Here is a 16527-nt window from a genome sequence, read left to right on the forward strand (position 1 = left end):
GATAAAGAGATCGAGAAGCGGGTGTCTTGGGGATTATTGGCTAGCCAGTGTAAACAAATTATTTCAATAATAAACCTTGTCTTAAGAATAAATAAATAAAGCCGGGCGTGGTGGTGCACGCCTTTAATCCCAGCACCCAGGAGGCAAAGGCAGGCGGATTTCTGAGTTCGAGGCCAGCCTGGTCTTCAGAGTGAGTTCCAGAACAGCCAGGGCTATACAGAGAAGCCCTGTCTCAAAAAACAAACAAACAGAATAAATAAATAAGGTAAAGCATGGAGGAAGACACACATGACAGCCTCTGCCCTCCGCCCATGCATGCACATGGGCATACATACACATGCACACAGACATGCCCAAAAAAAAGAACAATTATTTCACTGAAGGTACTCATATAATGAGATACAGAGATATCCATTCTGGTCAGCAGAGGGGAAATAATAAAAGTTTATTATAGTCAATTTCAGTGCATTTGCAGAGTAATTAAGTAACTAATCAAGTTCGTATCGTTAGAGAGAAGAGGAAATGATGAAGAAAGTGAAGAAACACTGAGTCAGAAGTTTACAAGAGAGAGCCCAGGAGAGTTCTCACAGGAGCATCATAAAGGAGAGAAAAACTCCTACCAAAAGACATCCAGGGATATCTCTGAGGGAAGCAGCAGGAAAGTTATGATTTGGAAGTTGATATTTCAAATTTTGCAAATTTTTTCAGTAGCCAAATGTGGGAGCACTTGCCTATAATTCCAACACTCAGAAGATAGAGGCAGGAAGATCACTAGAAGTTTGAAGGCAGCCTGGTCTATATAGCAACTTCCAGGCCAATACAGGTTATACATCAAGACCTGGCCTCACAAAAGAATAAGCCATGTTTGGTTTCTGGCACCCGCTTTTTAGATGACAACACTCATAACTCTAGTTCCAAAGGGTCCAGTGCTTGCTTCTCGCTTCTGCAGGCACAGCCATGCACATGATATGCATTTATACATGCAGACAACACACTCATACACACAAAAATATGAAGGAAAAATTATATAAAAAACATCAATAGATAAATGGGAGAAAGTTTCTTTTTTAAAAACCTCCAAGTAGGGCAGGTAAGATGCTCAGTCACATATGGACCTGGGTTCAATCCCCAGAGACTATCTAAGAACACAAGAATGGTAATGTTCAGGCTTTTAATCCCAATAGTGGGAGACAGAGACCGGAGAATTTCTGGGGTTCATAGATATACTAGATTTAACCTACTCAGTGAATTTCAGGCTAAAGAGAGATGTTACCATCTCAAAGAAATAAGAGGGATGGTACCTGAAATATGACAACACTTCAGGTTGACTTCTATGTTATACATACACATAAACACACAAGTGCACCCACGTGTGAGTGTACAAGCAGATGCAAGTATTTCACACCGGACATTTTGGTTGGACTTCCTCCTTTAAACAGCTTCTCCCCGAGAGTGTGGTTGGAGGGTCACCTCTGGCACATCCTAGAGTTCTTCCTAGTCAAATGGAGTTCAGCAAGCATCTTCCATTCGTGGCTCTGAGTTACTGATACAACTCTCAAACCTTTGGAAGTAGACTCCTCTACAAGGGAAAACTCACAGCAGAGGCTCCAAGAGCAGTCCTGGGCTCCTCACATGGGCTTGGACAGGAAACTTGTGTCTGACGCTGTGCCAACATTTCCATAGTTCCAGTCACTTACTAACATGTTTCACAAACTCTGAAAATATTATGGATTAAAGTGGGAGATTTAAAAGATTTTCCCAAAGCACAGAGCAGAAGGTGAAGTCATCTAGGTTTTATAGGAGCTCATGCCCCACTCAACAACAGTATCCTACCATCTCTGTTACCCCGTCAAAGCCCTTTTAATATGCTGCTTTCTTTTTTTTTTTCCCCCGAGACAGGGTTTCTCTGTGTAGCCCTGGCTGTCCTGGAACTCACTTTGTAGACCGGGCTGGCCTCAAACTCAGAAATCTGCCTGCCTCTGCCTCCCAAATGCTGGGATTAAAGGCGTGCACCACCACGCCCAGCTAATATGCTGCTTTCTTGGTGGGCCAGGAGGATAACGGACTACAAAGACGGGACACATGGAAAGCATGTCTTAAGTTTCCACCATGTCTCAAACACTGTTTGTATCATAAGCCCTGATAGAAACCATGAAACTGAAGCTTTTCAGGTGGCTTTCCCTGCTGGGCTATATTTTGGTATCAATCACACACAGAGTGAAGGACTATCCTCTACTTACTATGTTTCTAGGGACATATGATTAAAAATGGATAAAGGCTTGGCTTCAATGGCACAATTATAAAAAGCATTTTGTGGGGTTACGATGCATACAATATTTCTGATGGGTGTAATTTGATATTTTGGAAGATTTTTTGGGGGGGTTTTTTTGTTTGAAGAATTTTACTTTCACAGTACCACTCTTTTTTTTAAAAAAAAAATCTAAAATAGAAAGGGCAGTCTTAAAAATTATTTTTGTTCTGGTTCACAAGGGAAGCAACAGATGGAGAAATGAGGATTCCAAGAAGAGATGGTTATGCGGTGCTCGGAGGAAAAGGAGCCAGATTTGTAGCTATCACTTGGGATTGTCCTTTCAGTGTATGGAAGCCAAAGCATATAACCCTGAGAAATTTATACCACCATTACCACCTCCAGTATATCCCATTCAAATCCCTTTATCATCAAGCACTATTTTTTAAAGTCCTTAAATACACAGCATGGATCATTTGGCAATTTGTCTTTCTTAAGGAGAATGAGTCATACTAGACTTGATATCCAAGCCCCCATGTAACCTGACCTCTTTTGCCAGCACATACCCTTCGACATTGGTTTTGGTTTCTCTGGTGCGTGCTGAGCCCTGTGTTTCCCGGCAGTGAGCAGCCCTAGGCTGCCCCTGGAGAGGCCCCAATCCCAGCTCAAGACCACTAATTGATGTGGTACTTGCTGGAAGTTGGTATCAAGCAAGATCAGTCTCAGGATTAATAGCATCTGCCTCTCTTAATGTTTATAAGATGCCCTGTTCCTAGAAAGCAATGGACCTCCCACAGGCTAGAATATGATCTGCAGCTGGAGCCACTCAGTATCTCAGAATGTAATAAAGAGTTTGGAAATTCAGGCTACAACTCATTCTGAAGACCTGGGAAGACTGAGTCAAACCCTGGGAGGAAACCCAGGCTCAGGCCCCAGCTGGGACACCTTCTTGAAAAAGCTGGGGGTACCTGGAGAGGCCTGATGCTGTCTCTAAGAACAGAGTGATCCGACCTCGTGTAGATCAGAGCTATGTTGGCCAGCTTCAGAGCAGAAAGAATAATAATCTGGTGGCATGCATGATTGGAGATACTTTTGCATCCATGTTTCCTCCTGATATCTCTCTTATGTTCCTACCATTTTTTGACCAGGCAGAATGTCAGCAGTTGTTTGAGTTCAGGTGTGGAGAAATCTTTCTAGGTGGAACAGATATGCTGCAGGCAGACTTTGGACATAAGGTGCTGGAATTCAGAGTTTGTTGAAAAGAGGATTGGAAACTTCTAGAGAGTGAACTTCTATGAAACAGAAAGTGTGGTTTGCTTGCTTGATCCTGCCGTGATTTGTATCCTAACAAAAGTTTTTCTTTTTTCCAATTAAAAAAAAAATCAGAGAGAGCAGAGCTGGCTTATTGCTGTTTGTCTGTGAAGAAGTTACCTGGTGCTCAAAGTAACAGAGGACCACAATAGGATAAAATGGGGGACATATTATAGTCAAGTTTAGAAATAGACCTTGTCCACAAAATCCAGGAAAACATAAAATTCTATTCCTATGCAGATACATGTGGAATTCAGAGGGATTACTGCTCAATGTGAACTTCAGAGAATATAGAATCGTTAAAATGCATGAAGTATCAAACTGGTGTTTAGAACTCGCTTTCAGCTTTCACTGTATGCCTTTGTATCAATGTTTAGAAGAACTGGACAGAGTGGAGGCTAGAGAGACTAAGAGTACTAAGACGCAGAGACTAAGAGTACTTGTTGTTCTTACAGAGGACCTAGATCGAGTTCTCATCATCCTCGCCGTGGCTCACTACTCTTTGTAACTCCAGTTCTGGGAGACCCAAGACCCTTTTCTGACCTTCATGGGAACTAGGGATTCCTGTGCTTCACAAACATACATGCAGGCAAAATATTCATACACATTAAAAAAATGGAAATGGCAATGTAGAAGGATTACATCAGGGAAAACTTTAAATTCTTCGTCAAGGAAATCCCTGCATGGTTCATTTAGGTTGCTTTTATCAAAAGCTGTGCCTTTCAGGCTGGAGAGAAGGCTCAGCAGTTAAGAGTACTGGGTGTTCTTCCAGGGGTTCTGAGTTCAAGTTCCAGCACCCACATGGCATCTCACAATGTCATGGGACCCAATGCTCTCTCTTGGTGTGCAGATGGACATGCAGTCAAAGCACTTATATACATTAAATAAAAAAAAAATTGTGGAAGGAAGGAAGGAAGGAAGGGAGGGAGGGAGGGAGGGAAGGAAGGAAGGAAGGAAGGAAGGAAGGAAGGAAGGAAGGAGCTAAGAAAGTAAATAGTGAGCTGTCTAGCACATATAGGGGTCCATAGATGAGCTCACGATTCTCCTATCTGCTCTGTCACAGATGCTGAGAAGTTAGCAACTGGCTGTTTTAAGTAAACAGGAAAAGGTCACTTTTGTATAGATGAGGTAGAATCTTCTAAGAGCTAATTATCTAATTTGTAGGTAAACTTACACTCCTGCCTCTGAGCTTGATAGCCAACCTCTTCCTTGGTAACAGAGCTACTGAGAACTAGTTTAGTAAAGAAGGCAAATGAAAATTTTATTCTGATGCTGTCAAGATTTCTGAAAAGTTGGGAGACTTTAGGAGTCAAAATTGATGAGAACTGGGGTTTTGTTTGTTTGTTTGTTTGTCTTTTGGTTTTTCCAGACAGGGTTTCTCTGTATAGCCCTGACTGTCCTGGAACTCACTTTGTAGACCAGGCTAGCCTCGAACTCAGAAATCCACCTGACTCTGCCTCCCAAGTGCTGGGATTAAAGGCGTGCATCATCACTGCCCAGCTTGAAAACTAGGTTTTTAAATCTAAATTTTAGCTTATGAAACTAGTATTAAATTACAGAAACATGTAAAATACCCCCACAGATGTAAATTCTATTATAAAACATATATGGACATTCATTCTACCTGTTCTATATAAAATTGTGTGTGTGTGTGTGTGTGTGTGTGTGATAATGAGTTTATTTGAATCTAATTATTAAGAGCATAATTATGAAATTTCTGCCTTTTAAACATGACAGAGAATTAAGTTTTTATCTGAACTTTGAACCCTATCTGAATACTTGGCACCAGATATGAGATTTCAACAGTTTTGAATATTTTTAATATTTACATACACATAATGAGTTTTCTTAAGGCTGGGCTCCATGTCTAAACACAAAATTCTTTGTGTTTCATATATGCCTTGGGCATTTAGCCCCAAAGCCATTTCATAGTTTAAACAGTTGTTACATAAACCAGTTTCAGGGTGTGACATCCTCTACTTGTGGCATCTTGTTACCATTCAAGGGTCTTCAGATTTGGAGACTTTGGATTTTCAACCTCCTAGACTGGGAGATGTGTTCCCTCTGTAACATTAGCAATCTAGCTCTGCACAGGGTTCCCAATGGAGGAGCTAGAGAAAGGACCCAAGGAGCTGAAGGGGTTTGCAGCCCCACTGAAGGTAGAACAATATTAACCAACCAGTATCCCCAGAGCTCCCAAGGACTAAACCACCAACCAAAGGATACACATGGAGGGACCCATGACTCCAGCCACATATGTAGCAGAGGATGGCTTTGTTGGCCATGAATGGGAGGAAAGGCCCTTGGTCCTGTGAGGGCTCAATGCCCCAGTGTAAGGGAGCCAGGACCAGGAATCTGGGAGTGGGTGGGTTGGTGAGCAGGGAGAAGGGGGAGGGGATAGAGGGTTTTCGGAGGGGAAACCAGGACAGGGGATAACATTTGAAATGTAAATAAAGAAATTATCTAATAAATACAAAAGAAAAAAGAAAAAAAGGAAGAAAGAAAGAAAAAAGAAGAAGGAAAGAAAGAAAGAAAAATAAAGACAAAACAACAATCTAGCTCTGGCTGTGTGGCAGTGGCCCACACCTTTAGTCCCAGCACGCCAGAGGCAGAGGTAGGCAAATCTCTGAGTTCAAGGCCAGCCTGGTCTACAGAGTGAGTTCTAGGACAGCCAGAGAAAACAAAACCGAACATAACTCCCCCTGCATATGTAGCACAGGACAGTTTTATCTGTATCAATGGGAGGGGAGGCCCTTGGTCCTGTGGAGGCTTGATACCCCAGTGGAAGGGAATGCCAGGGTGATGAGGCAGGAGTGGGGGGTGGGCACCCTCATAGAAGCAGAGGTGGGGGTGGGATAGGGGTTTGTGGAGGGAAAACTGAGAAGGGGGATAACATTTGAAATGCAAATAAATAAAATAACCAGATAACAACAAACATAAAAACCAACAACGACATCCAGCAGCCGTCTTTACCCATGCTTTTATCACTGCTACCATTTTATTCTTCTTTTTTACCACCCTTATATGAAAACTGTAAAATTCCTACCGAGTTCCCCTTTAAAAATCAGCAGTAGTGATTTGAGAACTTTGTCCAGGATGAACCTCATCATGTTAGATTCACTGCAGATACGTTGATTTTTGTGTGATGGGGTTTTTGTGTTCTAGATAATGATCAGAAGCATCTCTGTGTTGGTCATGGAAGCATAGCAGATGATGGATGGTTCAGGGTGGTAAACCAGGTGGGAAGAGTCTTCTCTCACGTGTTGCTGGAGGTGATGGGAAAGACATGCCTAGCAGGTCACCTGTAGCAGTATCTGGTGGGACCATTAGCAGTCTCCCCAGTAGCCACAGATGTCCATGTGGTGGGCCTCGAACCCAGAACCTCCCACATTGCTCAGCCTCTAGAACTGGCTACTCATCAACTGTTGAGCCAGGTAGTATTTTAGAGGGAGTAGTGAACAGATAGAAAGCAAATAAGGGGCCTAGCTCCCTGCGGCTGTCCTTGGTCACTTTTGGCACCAGGCTGAAGCAGTCAAGACGACCTTATTTCAGCTTGTACATGAGCTGGGTTCATATACTTGTCCCTGAGGGCTTTGCCTTTGGATCTAGAGAGAAGGGATGGTGATAAACTAACTGCCTTCTGGAATAAGAGCATGTTATTTCAAAGGAAACCGAGGCCCAATGAAGAAGTTACTTGGAAGTAAAAGCTGGTTAAATCACAGAATGTTCACATTTTAAAAGTCATTGGAGAAATAAAAACATTTATTATTTAATTAGAAAAAAAAGAAAGCAAATAAGTTTCTGTTTGTTGTGTGTGTCATTTGAAGTGTGGCTTGGCATTGTTTATAATGCTTATGTTGTCCAAATTAGTCAAAAACGGTTTTCATACATTAAGCCCACAATGTTACTAAATTAAAACAAATATTTTTAAAATAAAATTTTAAAACTGCAAATACGCCAAGTTTGAACAAGTCTGAACTCTAACTGATAGAGTGCATAATGCCCAGAAGAGCTTGCTTCTGGTTCATCTGATGGCATGGGACTTTTATCTCATCACACAGTGCTAGGAAGGTTGGGAGATGAAAACAGTGGTGGTGAACTGGCTAGCCTGGTCTACAAAGTGAGTTCCAGGACAGCCAGAGCTATAGAGAAAAACCCTGTCTCAAAAAGAAAAAAAAAAAGAAAGAAAACAGTTCTTTTCATAGATCTGCTATTACAGTAAAGTTTCAAATTCTCAAAGCAAAATCAGTCAGTTTGGGATATTTGTAGACTAGGCTCTCTTTAAGTTCCCTTTCCATTGTTCTACAATGTTTCTGTAACATTTCTTTGCTCATTTCTTTTCCTTGTTTTTGTTCCTCTTCCAGGGTCCCCAGAAGCACCATTCACTTCAACAGCCAGGGAGAGTGCCTGGATGTTCAAAGTAAGGTTTCAATGTGACTACCTTGTAGACTCTGTCTGTGAACTAAACTGGACTGACTGATGTTACTGCCTAAATGGCCAACTTGTTTTTAGAAAGCATTGCATGGTTAAAGCCAGTGTTTGGGAAAATGTACTCTGCAAAGGCACTGCTCTTCAAGTCATGTCCTCCTTCCCAAGTGTGACTGCTAACCGTCCTCTGGAACATGGGCAAGCCAATTAAAGTTTAATTTGGGAGAGTTTATTAGTGGTCATTGGAGGGAGAAATATCAAGACATGGTCAAATTAATCCTGACATTTCTAGTTATTTGTTATTGTTAAGAATATAAAGTGAGCCTTAGGAGAGGGAGGGAGAAAGGAGGAAGGAAGGGGGACAGGCAGAGAGGGGGGAAAAGGTAGAAAGCAAAGGGAAGGGAGAGAGGAAGAGAGGATCACGAGATGAGTGCACAAACCAGGACAACGGCCAAGCCCCTGGAAGCCCCTCTATGTTAGCAGATTCTGGTTTCTCTGAGACAGCATCATTTTGATCTTTAGCTGTTTCCCACGGGTACTCTAAATCTCTGCCTGATGATGCTTTGAAAGTGCACCTCCAGGGGCTCCCTAGAACAAAGGAACAATTAACTAAAACTCCACCAGATGGCAATATTTGGAAAGCCATTCCGAGAGCTTTCAAAGCTCCGCGCTGTAATTGTTCATGTGGGGACAGGTCTCAGGAAGCATCAAGTCCTAGACTTCATCAAAAGTGTTTCCTCCATCATATTTTTTAAAAACATGTAGGAAGATGTGTGTGCAATTGTATATGTTGTTTCCTTCTCTTGTCTTAACTTCTGGAATGCTAGAATTAGAAACCTCATCTTCAAATAGTTCTCTAGAAGGTTTAAATGCATTTCTCACAATGACAGTCGGAAGCAAGTGTGCCACACCCACAGATTTGAGACTTAAAAGCACACCAATGCCTGCTGGGAGCATTATTCATAAATCTGAGCCTGTGTTAAATACTAGGGGTGATGGATATTGTTAGGAGAAAAAAAAAAAAAAACCCTGAAGCTCCTCCCCTATGGATGCTTGTCAGCAAGTCACCTTGATATGAAAGCAAGAGAAATGTGCACATACAAAATTGTCACTTGTATTGGCTTGGGATGGTTAAGGTCACCAGAGGAAATGAGCAAAGCCTTTGTGTTCACTCTAGTCAAGCTGACCCCTGGACTCTGTTATCCTGGGGCCCAGAAGTAGGTTTTAGGGTAGAGTAGGATCAGAGAGTAGAAAGGCAGGTGTGAACCAAGAAAAGAAGCCCCAAGAAGAGAACTTCCCCTCTAGCCATAGGAAGCCATTGCTGGGAAGGTATGGGAACCTTGTGGAAATGAATCTTGTGTTATTAGCCCCGCTGGTGGGAGCCTATCTGCTGGTTTGTCTGGGATAATTCTGATTAACTACCCATGCCCTGCGTATGGCCCAACTAGCACTGCTATTTGCCTACAAAAACGTCTCTATTGATGGTAAATCTCTTCATCACCCCACATCCCCAACTGGCATAGTTGAAGAGGTAATAGGAAAAGTGAACCATTCCCTAAATAGACTGTATCTCTATATAAATCTTCTATCTGGAGCTATGGGACAAATACTTTTTTAAATTTTACTTTCTTCATTTTCGTACAAGTGGAGTATGGAGAAATCTCACTCAGGAAAGTCCCTGGTGTGCAAACACGAGGCCCTGAGCTTGAACCCTAGTACCCAGGTGAAAAAAACCAGACATGCCCAGCAGCGATGACTCAGCACTTAATACCCAGGTTAAAAAAAAACAGATATACCCAGCAGCGATGACTCAGCACTTAAGAGCATTTGTTGCTCTTGCAGAGGATCCAGGTTGGCTTCCCAACATCCATTCAGTGGCTCACAACCACCCCTAACTCTAGTTCCCGAGAGATACAATGCCCACTTCTGACTGCAGACACCAGGCACACATTCGGTGCTCCAACATACAAGCAGGCAAAATACTTATACACAATAAAAATAAATGTTTTTTAAAATTAAAAAAAAAAAGAAACTCATCAACCCTTTTTAAAACATGTAAGTGCAGTGGTACACGCTTGTCATCTCAGTACAGAGGAGGCAGGAACAGGCGGAGCCCAGGGATTCAGTCAGCCTGGTCTACTTGACAAGTTCTAAACCAATGAGAGACCCCGTCTGGAAGATGGACAGAAGATGGACAGCTTCTGAGGAACACTTTCTAAAGTTGACCTATGACCCCCAGATGCAGGCCTACCCTGCACACATGCACACTCTCCTGCTGCCTGAGCAACACTAAGGTTAACCTATGACCACCCTCCCAGATGCAGGCCTACCCTGCACACATGCACACTCTCCTGCTGCCTGAGCAACACTAAGGTTAACCTATGACCACCCTCCCAGATGCAGGCCTACCCTGCACACATGCACACTCTCCTGCTGCCACTCCACCTCCCTGTCTCCCATCTCTCCTGTTGTTCTTTTTTGTTCCCTTAAGTTTCATTTCTGCTTTTATGTCAGGCACACATAAATGGTTCAATGTGTCCACATAAAATCTAGGAAGCACCAATGATGGAGAAACACAGTATTTGGTTTTGGGCAATGGACCTAATTTGCTTAATATGATTACCTCCAGCTCCACTTACTTTCCTGCAAACTCCATAGCTTTGTCTTTCTTTATGGCTGGAAGAATTCCATTGCTTATATCAACCACGTCTCCTTTCTCAGTTCTACATTTACTGGACAACTGGTTTGGTTCTGTAGCTTCACTGTAGTGGATCCTGCTGCAGCAAGCACTGAAGTGCAGGCATCCTTGTGCTCTGTGGACTTGAATCTTCAGGTGAATGCCCAGGAGTAAGAACAGCTCCATCCTATGGCAGCTTTAAGTTTTGAGAAGCCCCAGCTAGTTTGTGTAGTAGCAACTGTGCTAGTTTACAATCTAAGATCCAACCGGCAGTGTGCTAAGGGTTCCCGCTGTCTCCATTCTCCAAAGCATCATTTGTTATCAGTGTTACTAGTGACTGGGCATTCTGACGGGGGTGTATGGAATCTCCATGTAGTTGCATTTGCATTTCTCTGATGGCTGGCTTTGTTAAAAATGTTTTTCATATGCTTATCAGCTTATGGACTAACCCCCTGAAATGGTAAACCAGCCTCAATTAGATGTTTGAAATACACATCTGATATATGAGTATTTCATCTTTTAGCAACTGCTTATTTTATTAGCTCGTTGTTGTCTGTGTCATTTGCTTTCTTGTTTTTTAGTTTTTCAGTTTGTGTGTGGTGTGTGTGTGTATGCGTGTGTATGTATTGATTTTTCTATGTTTTTGAGATATTATCTCACTCAATCTATCTGCATAGGCTAAGTTGGCCAGTCAGTACCCAGGGATCCACCTGTCTCCAAGAACTAAAATCGTAAGCGTGCACCACCACAATGCTTTACGTGGGTTCTAGGGATCAAATTCAGGTCCTTGTATTTCTGTAGCAAGAACCTCACTGACCAAGCTCCCTCTCCGAACACAGAAACAAGCTTAGGTGGCACTGGGATTTTGAATGTGGATTGTGAATAGTGCCAGCACAAGCTGTCTAGACTGATGGCCACCCAAGTCTGGTCTGGTCCTACCATCAGCAAGAGACTGGTAGCAAAGGGATCCCGCTTGGTATAAAAGTGTGTGTCCGGGACAGAGACAGATCTGAGAACAGGTAGCCATGGTGGGCACATCTTCATTTCTGCCTGAATACCAGTCTTTTGTACAAAGGGCAAAATGTGGGAGAACATATTTAACTGATGCCTACTGTGTACCAGCATTCTGTTAGCTTCTGGACATATGCCATCTCACTAGTTCTTTAACCCTTATATATCCTACATGAAACTTTTTAATACCTTTTAAGGACGGAAATTGAGCTTCGAATGGGGTAGTGATTTTGCTGTCCAAGACCGGTCGTGTATATAGTACATTCTATTCAAACCAAGACTAGACCCGAGCAGAGAGGAATCTTCACCTCGCTGTCTCTGACATATAAGGCAGGCAGTGTCCTCTGCATGATGCCCATGCTTAGATGTATGGTCTCTAGCCTGGGCTGAGGCAGAGTAGAGAGTAGAGACTGTGCAATACTGATTGTCTTACTGTCCTCTGAGCTGCCTCCTCTCCCTCCATCTCCTCCGTCTCCTGTTCTTCCACCTTTCTCTACTACTTCAGTTGTTACATGTTAGCTCTTCTTTGCTGTAATAGAAGATACACAATAGATCATTTCATTAAGACTACTCAAGAAACAAAATCATATTACATTACCTAAATTTACATCTAGCTGCTTACATGTACTTATATATTACAATAAATATATAGTATAATCTGTAATCATTTAATTGAGTGCCACAAAGGATATACTAGTTCCTGTGTGTCTTCTCAATGTCTCCTAAATATTCTTCTTTTATAACATCTTCAAATTTTTCACTAATAAAAATAATAGGGAAATGGAGGGCTGAAGAGATGCCTCAGAGGTTAAAAGCACTGGCTTCTCTTCCAGAGGACCTGAGTTCTATTCATAGCACCCACATGGTAACCCACAACTCTGTAACTCCAGTTCCAAGGGATCTGACACTCTCCTTGCTTCCAGGGGCACCAGACATGTTTGTGAGATATATATATACACAAAACACTCTAAAATAAAATAATTATAAGAGTTAGGTTTTTGATGGTGGTGGTGGGTTTTTTGGTTGGTTGGTTGGTTGGTTGGTTGGTTGGTTGGTTGGTTTTAGGGAGATTGTTTTTGCTTTGTTTTTTGTGAGACAGGAATTTTGTATGTATCCATGGGTGTTGTGGAACTCACTCTTAGACCAGACTGGCCTCAAACTCACAGAGATATGGGATATGCCTACCTCTGCCTCTGCCTCCCAAGTGCTAGGATTAAAGGTGTGTGCCACCACACCCAGTTGATGATAGTTTTTTGTTTTGTTTTGTTGTTTTTTGGGTTTTGTTTTTTGGTTCTTTTAAAGTACACATCCATTATCTTAAAATCGGTCATTTGTTTCTCTTTTGTCAAACTAGCTATGAAAGTCTACCTAGTTAGCATGACCTCCTACACCATACAGTTGTATCCATGGACTCCTGTCATAAATCACTTTTCTAGTGCTTCTACCCCATGAGTCTAATATTGTTTTGCATGACCTCTCTTGAGCCACCCATCCCATATGTCTTTCTACCCTGCTGTACATCTCTAGAGCCCTCTACCCCTGTACCTGCCCTCTATCTGCATTGTCGTACATCACAGCCCTAGAGCTGTCCCTCCTATGTGTCTGTTACTGTCATACATCACAGCCCTAGAGCTGTCCCTCCTGTGTGTCTGCTTCTGCCGTACATCACAGCTCTTGAGCCACCCGTCCTCTGCATCTCCTGCTTGTAGCCTCCATTGTATGTTTGTCTTTCCCTTCCAGTTCTCACTCAGCTGTTGTCGGACCTTGTTTGTTTTCTGTTGTATCACGAGCAGTTTTGTGAGCTGCGTGCACACATCAATGACTGTCGTTTTAACGTTTCAAACACAGTTTATAGTACCACAAACCATCATTGAACCACCCTAGAATTGGTTGCTGTATGGAGTCTATTTCAAAGTTAACACTTATGTATTGTAAGCGTCTAGGTGTAAGTATTTATATAATACCCCTGAGTGGGTTCAGACCTATCTGTCCCCACTCCCCCTGTAAATTCCCTCTTTATTATACTATGGACTTCCTGGTTGGCTATTACCTCTGATTTTAGAAACTCTTTCAGATTCTCCATAGTGGCAGATGACACAGCCTAATCATTCTCCGAACATTGTCCACTTGACACATGATTTCTGTGTTCTGCAGTCTGTACACAGGCTCAGAGTCAGGTTGCCTGGCTGTGCGTACTGTAGATGACACAGACTGTCAGCATCCCTTACCTCATATATCACTTAGCTTCACATGAGCACGTTCATGTTGTTTGTCTGTGTTCTGACATTAGCTGTGCCTCTACATTAAGACAGTACTTCCAAAGACTCACAGACTGTCTGGTTAAGGTCCAGCTGCTCTAGAGGACTTAAACAGTAAATGTTAAAAAGAGCCTGTGAAAGCAAGCCGGGAAAGACATGATTCTAGGTGATGGGGACTTGCTGTCAGCCAGCTAGATTCTAAACTCTGCTTTGAATGCTGGCTTATTATTCTGTTATGACTCTGACTGTGTTTGTTAGCATTGTCTCATGAAATTCCTGTGTCGTTGTTGTTAGTTTTACTCCAGGGAAGTGATACATATCAGGCCCATGTAGCATTTGGTTTAGACTGGGCTATTAGCATCCCCTTCCATAGTTGGACTAATGGCATGATAACTTGGTTTGCATAAAATATGAGGTGAGTGTTTACAACATTCTGTAATGACATTATAACTTCCAGTGAGGAACCACAAATGTTTCTATTAGTATCTTGAAAAGAGACTATCCAGGGGCTGGAGAGATGGCTCAGAGGTTAAGAGCACTAAGTGCTCTTCCAGAGGTCCTGAGTTTAATTCCTAGCAACCACATGGTGGCTCACAACCATCCAGTGGGGTCTGATGCCTTTTTTGGTGTGTCAGACGACAGCTACAGTATACTCAAATACATAAAATAAGTAATTCTTTAAGAAAGAAGAAGAAAAGAGTTGTAGAAAGAAAGAAAGAAAGAAAGAAAGAAAGAAAGAAAGAAAGAGGGAGAAAGAAAAGAGACTATCCAATCACATTGGGTTCGTGCTTAGGGCAACATAGTCCCCACATTAAAACCTAAAACTTACTGAATTTGGTGACATTTATTTAAAAGAATGACCTCAAAAGGTGATATTTTCATTGTATATTTAAGATATCAAGATTTAAAGCATTATTTTAAATTTTAACCCTATTAAGAAAAATTATTTTGGATTACATTGTCGTAAAAGGAGCGAGAAGAAAATGGTGGTTGGGGATACGGTGGTTGGGAAGACTGGGTGGCTCACATGAAGCATGGACCCATTTGCCTAGCTATTGCTTCACTATGTAAGAAAAACTCACATTCTAATTATAAGTCATCTTATGAAGTTGGGAAAGCATGTAAATAATGCAGGATCAAGAGAGATGGAGAAGGGCTGGAGGGATGGCTCAGTGGTTAAGAGCACTGGCTGCTCTTCCAGAGGTCCTGAGTTCAAATCCTAGCACCCACATGGTGGCTCACAACCATTTATAAAGGGATCTGATGCCCTCTTCTGGTGCGTTTGGAAACAGCCACAGTGTATTTATATAAATAAAATAAATCTTAGAGAGAGACAGAGAGAGACAGAGAGAGACAGGGAGAGAAATAGAGAGGAGAGAGAGAGAGACAGAGAGGGAGGGAGGGAGGGAGGGAGGGGGAGAGAGAGAGAGACAGAGAGAGACAGAGAGAGAAAGAGAGACTGGCTGTAGGTAGCCTAGGCTGGCCTCTTTTTAACATTTTATTTTGACATGAAAATCACCAAGTGGGAGAAGAGAAGTAGAGACTAAAAGGAGAAAAGAGGGGCTTAAATATGGCCACAGTACATGGTATGCTTGAATGAAATTGTCTGTATAAAGTCCAACACTAGATTCAATGACCATATACTGATACTATTAAACATTAAAAGTAGTAATTCTACCAATAACATTGAAAAGACAGGCAAAAAGTGGTAAATGTATATTGAATTTACTTCAATAGAACTCTGCTTAAGAAAACAGGAATAGATGGAATATGAAATTTTAGGCAGTTTTAGAGGTGTTTGTTTGTTTGTTTCCAAAACAGGATTTTTTTGTGTGTCACCCTGACCATCCTGGAACTCTGTAGACTAGGCTGGCTTGACCTCATACTCGGAGATTTACCTGCCTCTGCCTCCTGAGTGCGGGATTAAAGGCACGTACCACCATCTGGCTAGAGAGGCAGTTTTAACCACAGAATATTAAGCACAGAATGAGTTAAAAGCCGTGAATTCTTGAAAGTGGGTCCGGGTAAGATGCAGTAGTATGAGAGAAGTTTCCCGTCATGTTTTAGCGTGTGCATGTTACTTTTACAAGTCATGGAGGAAAGGTTACTTACCTAAGGGAGCAGGTTCGAAGGAAGGGGAGCATAGACTTTTCAGTTGTTTTACTTGTCTACCTTTCAGGGAGTGTGGATGGCCAATAGGCCATTGGGAAAGAACTTGATAGAGTTGGCTGGGTAGATCTCTGAACTGGATAATTTTCTAAGGAGTGAACAGAACAAACAAAGGTGCATAGTATCTTCAGACTTACTGAGGAGGAAACTGGAATCAAAGCTGTGGATAAAAAGAGGCCACGGATAATAGACCTATTTTCTAATTTACTGATATCTTGCAGCTTCTTTACCAATAGCATTTTACTAGGATGACTGGAAAATCAAAATACAAACAATAATGACTTTGTTAGTTAATATTTGTAACATGGGCAAATGTTTGTTACAGAACTGTGATAACCCAAATATGGCTTACTTAAGTTACATATTACACTACTATATAACATAGTATTCATATCTATAAAAGGTCCACTGGAAGCCATAGCAAA

General features: G+C 42.0%; 1 protein-coding gene and 1 non-coding gene across 4 annotated transcripts in view; one reads left to right on the forward strand and one right to left on the reverse strand.

The window, feature by feature from the left end:
• Positions 1-16527, forward strand: part of Mapre2 (microtubule-associated protein, RP/EB family, member 2) — a 141529-nt gene that overhangs the window by 12348 nt on the left and 112654 nt on the right. For all 3 annotated transcript variants that reach the window (NM_001162942.1, XM_006525744.2, NM_001162941.1), the window contains exon 2: positions 7924-7979. Coding sequence is in view for 1 of the 3 variants with exons in the window: in NM_001162941.1 (NP_001156413.1) it covers positions 7924-7979 (56 nt within the window). In the remaining 2 variants the exon portion in view is untranslated. The remainder of the gene's footprint in view (positions 1-7923; positions 7980-16527) is intronic.
• Positions 10184-10309, reverse strand: Mir6360 (microRNA 6360). The gene has a single exon (NR_105778.1). It is a non-coding gene; the product is annotated as a microRNA 6360 (primary transcript).

The sequence above is a fragment of the Mus musculus genome, chromosome 18 (assembly GCF_000001635.26).
Source record: "Mus musculus strain C57BL/6J chromosome 18, GRCm38.p6 C57BL/6J".
Classification (NCBI taxonomy): domain Eukaryota; kingdom Metazoa; phylum Chordata; class Mammalia; order Rodentia; family Muridae; genus Mus; species Mus musculus.